The following is a 2499-nucleotide window of genomic DNA, read 5'->3' as shown; positions in this document are numbered from 1 at the left end:
AACATAACATGCCATCACTGTAAACACGTGAACAACATTGCAATTTTAAGAAGACAAAATCCAGAAACCGAATTAGGCAGAAATTAGAATTCATGATAATCTTGTGACTTGTGAGGAACTCTTCACTTCCCATTTATTGTGAAACTAGAAACCAAAAAAAAAAAAAAAAAAAGAGAGAGAAATCGTGTGATTTAAATTAATTTGGACCCTAGTATATATTTTAACACAAGCATCTGTGATCTGTAAACAAGATATGACTATATGAGTGACACCTTCATCAGCGAGAGCTAACTGAAACGTTCAGATATCAAAACCATAGACGCAGAAAGATAATTAGAAGAAATCAACAAATCATGTCCCAACTTCAATATATCATCACGACCAGATAAACTAACGAATAACTGGTTTTGATTAGTAACTAAAAACAGTCTAATGAACTTTATAAGTTCAAAAAAGTAAGAAAAAAAAAAAAATTAACAATCAACAAGGAGAAGGAGGCATGAGTTTCAACCCTAAATCATCCTTTTCAAGAATCAATCTTGCCTTGTGAGTCTCCACCATTGTATTAGCACTCCCGTACTCTGGGTGCACTCTCTTCTTCGACAACGGAACTCCAAAAAGCTTCGTTCTTGCAGCGTTGTTTACTGTATCTTGATCTCTTACAATGTTTCTGATTGTCGAATCATAAAGCTCCAGCTGATGAGGTTGACTAGGGTACACAACAGTTGCATTCGCGTTATTGAAAAAAGACGTCGTTTGCTGCTGCTTTTGCACCATTAATGGGTTGTTTGTTGAAGGTAAGAGAAGAGATGAAGGGTATGTGTTACTTGGTGTCACCGGTTTCACGTGGTTTTGTACGAAGTAGATAACATCGTTGTAAAGCTTTCGCATGTGTGCGAGTTCGGACATCAGCATGTTATTGCTTCTCCGAAGCCTCTCGTTATCCTCTGATAACGCTGTCACGGAGTTACCTCTAATGTTGCTCGAAATACTGTTGTTTGGAAAGATCCCGAACATCGTAGCTGCTGTTGTTGCGGAGGCGGTGGTGGTTGGTGAAGAGAGAGGTGGTGGGGAGTCACAGTATAGGTGGTCGTCGGAGTTTGGTGGGGATATACTGTCACGTGTAGATGGATAAGAAAAGAAACCATTTCCTCCTCCGTTAATGCCCGTGAAATGGTGGTGGTTTAGCCCAACGTGTGGCTGTGATGTTTTCCGGCGGTGGATCTCACACAACATATGTTTTTCTCCTTTCTTGAAGAACTCATTCGCAAACTCCCATCTGTCTGGGACGATTTTTCTAAAACCCTAATCATCATAAACAAAAACACAAACACAAAATCAGTATATATCCACGATGATATATAAACACTGAGATAATTAATTAAACAAATCAAAGAGATAGTTACATACATATGTGTTGAGTTGGCGAACGAAGGACGAGAAGTTGTTGTGTTTGAAGTAATTCGGAAGAAGATCACGAGCGAATTCCGGCGGACGCCAGACAACGAAGGTTGTGTCGTCTTCACCCCATGAAACGATATGATCAGTTGAAGGATCATCAACCAATTGATAGGTTTTAGTGAGGAAAGGAGCAGGCATTGATTTGTGGGACTCTAGTGATAATAATATCCCTTCACATGAGTTATCTATCATCGACGCCATGACAATCGTACCTTCTTTCAAATCTTCTGGGTGTTTCTACTTATGATCCTAGAGAGAGAAAGAAAGAGACAGAGAAAGATGAGGGTTGGTGGAAGAGGGGTAGAAAACGGGAGTTCAAATCTTGACATTTAGTACACCTTTTTAAACACCAAAAAAAATTAACTATTAAACCAAATCTTAACCAAGATTAACAAAAAAGCTTAGACATATACGACTGAAATCCATGTTATTAATATTGTTTAACGAAGAGGAATTAAACAAAACACAAACGAAAGGATACAAGATAACTTTAGTTCGCCGACCAGATTGTGTTGTGCATTAACTTTAGAGTAAATTTATAAGGGAAAAAGGGGATCTAAAAGTATGTATATTACTGATGGTGATACTTGTGGTAATATAGTTATACTACTAGCTAGAGAGAGAGCCTCGAATATATATGTAGAGAGAGAAGGAATAGAGAATATGTGTCTGTCTAGGAACCTGTGAAAAATAAGAGCTTTTCAAGACAAACCCGTGACACGTTACAATCTTTTATCTCTCTCACACACTCACACACACAAACTTTTAAGTTTTAACATACAATTCGATACTGGGTTTTAGGTGAGATCAGTAGAATATACTTAGTAGTAGCAAATTAAGTCTCAATGGAACTTGAAGCCCCACCCCACGCACAGCCACATGTACACAAATTGAGTGTGACAACCCCATATTTACTCTCTTTATGTGCTACTGATTTTTTATCCTCCTTTTAGGGCAATCTTAAAATTTCCCATTCCTCGTTCTTTTTCCATATATTCATACGCTTTTGCCCAAATAGGCACTCTTTTCTCATTTTTT

The 2499-nt window shown here is 37.9% G+C and overlaps 1 protein-coding gene across 1 annotated transcript; it reads right to left on the bottom strand.

Moving 5' to 3' along the window:
* Nucleotides 1-330: 330 nt before the first annotated feature.
* LOC111915264 (heat stress transcription factor B-4) lies at nt 331-2114 on the bottom strand. The gene is made up of 2 exons (XM_023910939.3): nt 1411-2114; nt 331-1305 (listed from the first exon to the last, which is right to left on the bottom strand). Exons 1-2 carry the CDS (start codon nt 1660-1662, stop codon nt 481-483), a joined length of 1077 nt encoding a protein of 358 aa, XP_023766707.1. The 5' UTR covers nt 1663-2114; the 3' UTR covers nt 331-480.
* Nucleotides 2115-2499: the final 385 nt, after the last annotated feature.

Source organism: Lactuca sativa, chromosome 4 (genome assembly GCF_002870075.4).
Source record: "Lactuca sativa cultivar Salinas chromosome 4, Lsat_Salinas_v11, whole genome shotgun sequence".
NCBI classification, from domain to species: Eukaryota; Viridiplantae; Streptophyta; class Magnoliopsida; order Asterales; family Asteraceae; genus Lactuca; species Lactuca sativa.
Note: the sequence above shows the minus strand (reverse complement) of the source record. Positions and strands in the feature narration are given on the sequence as shown.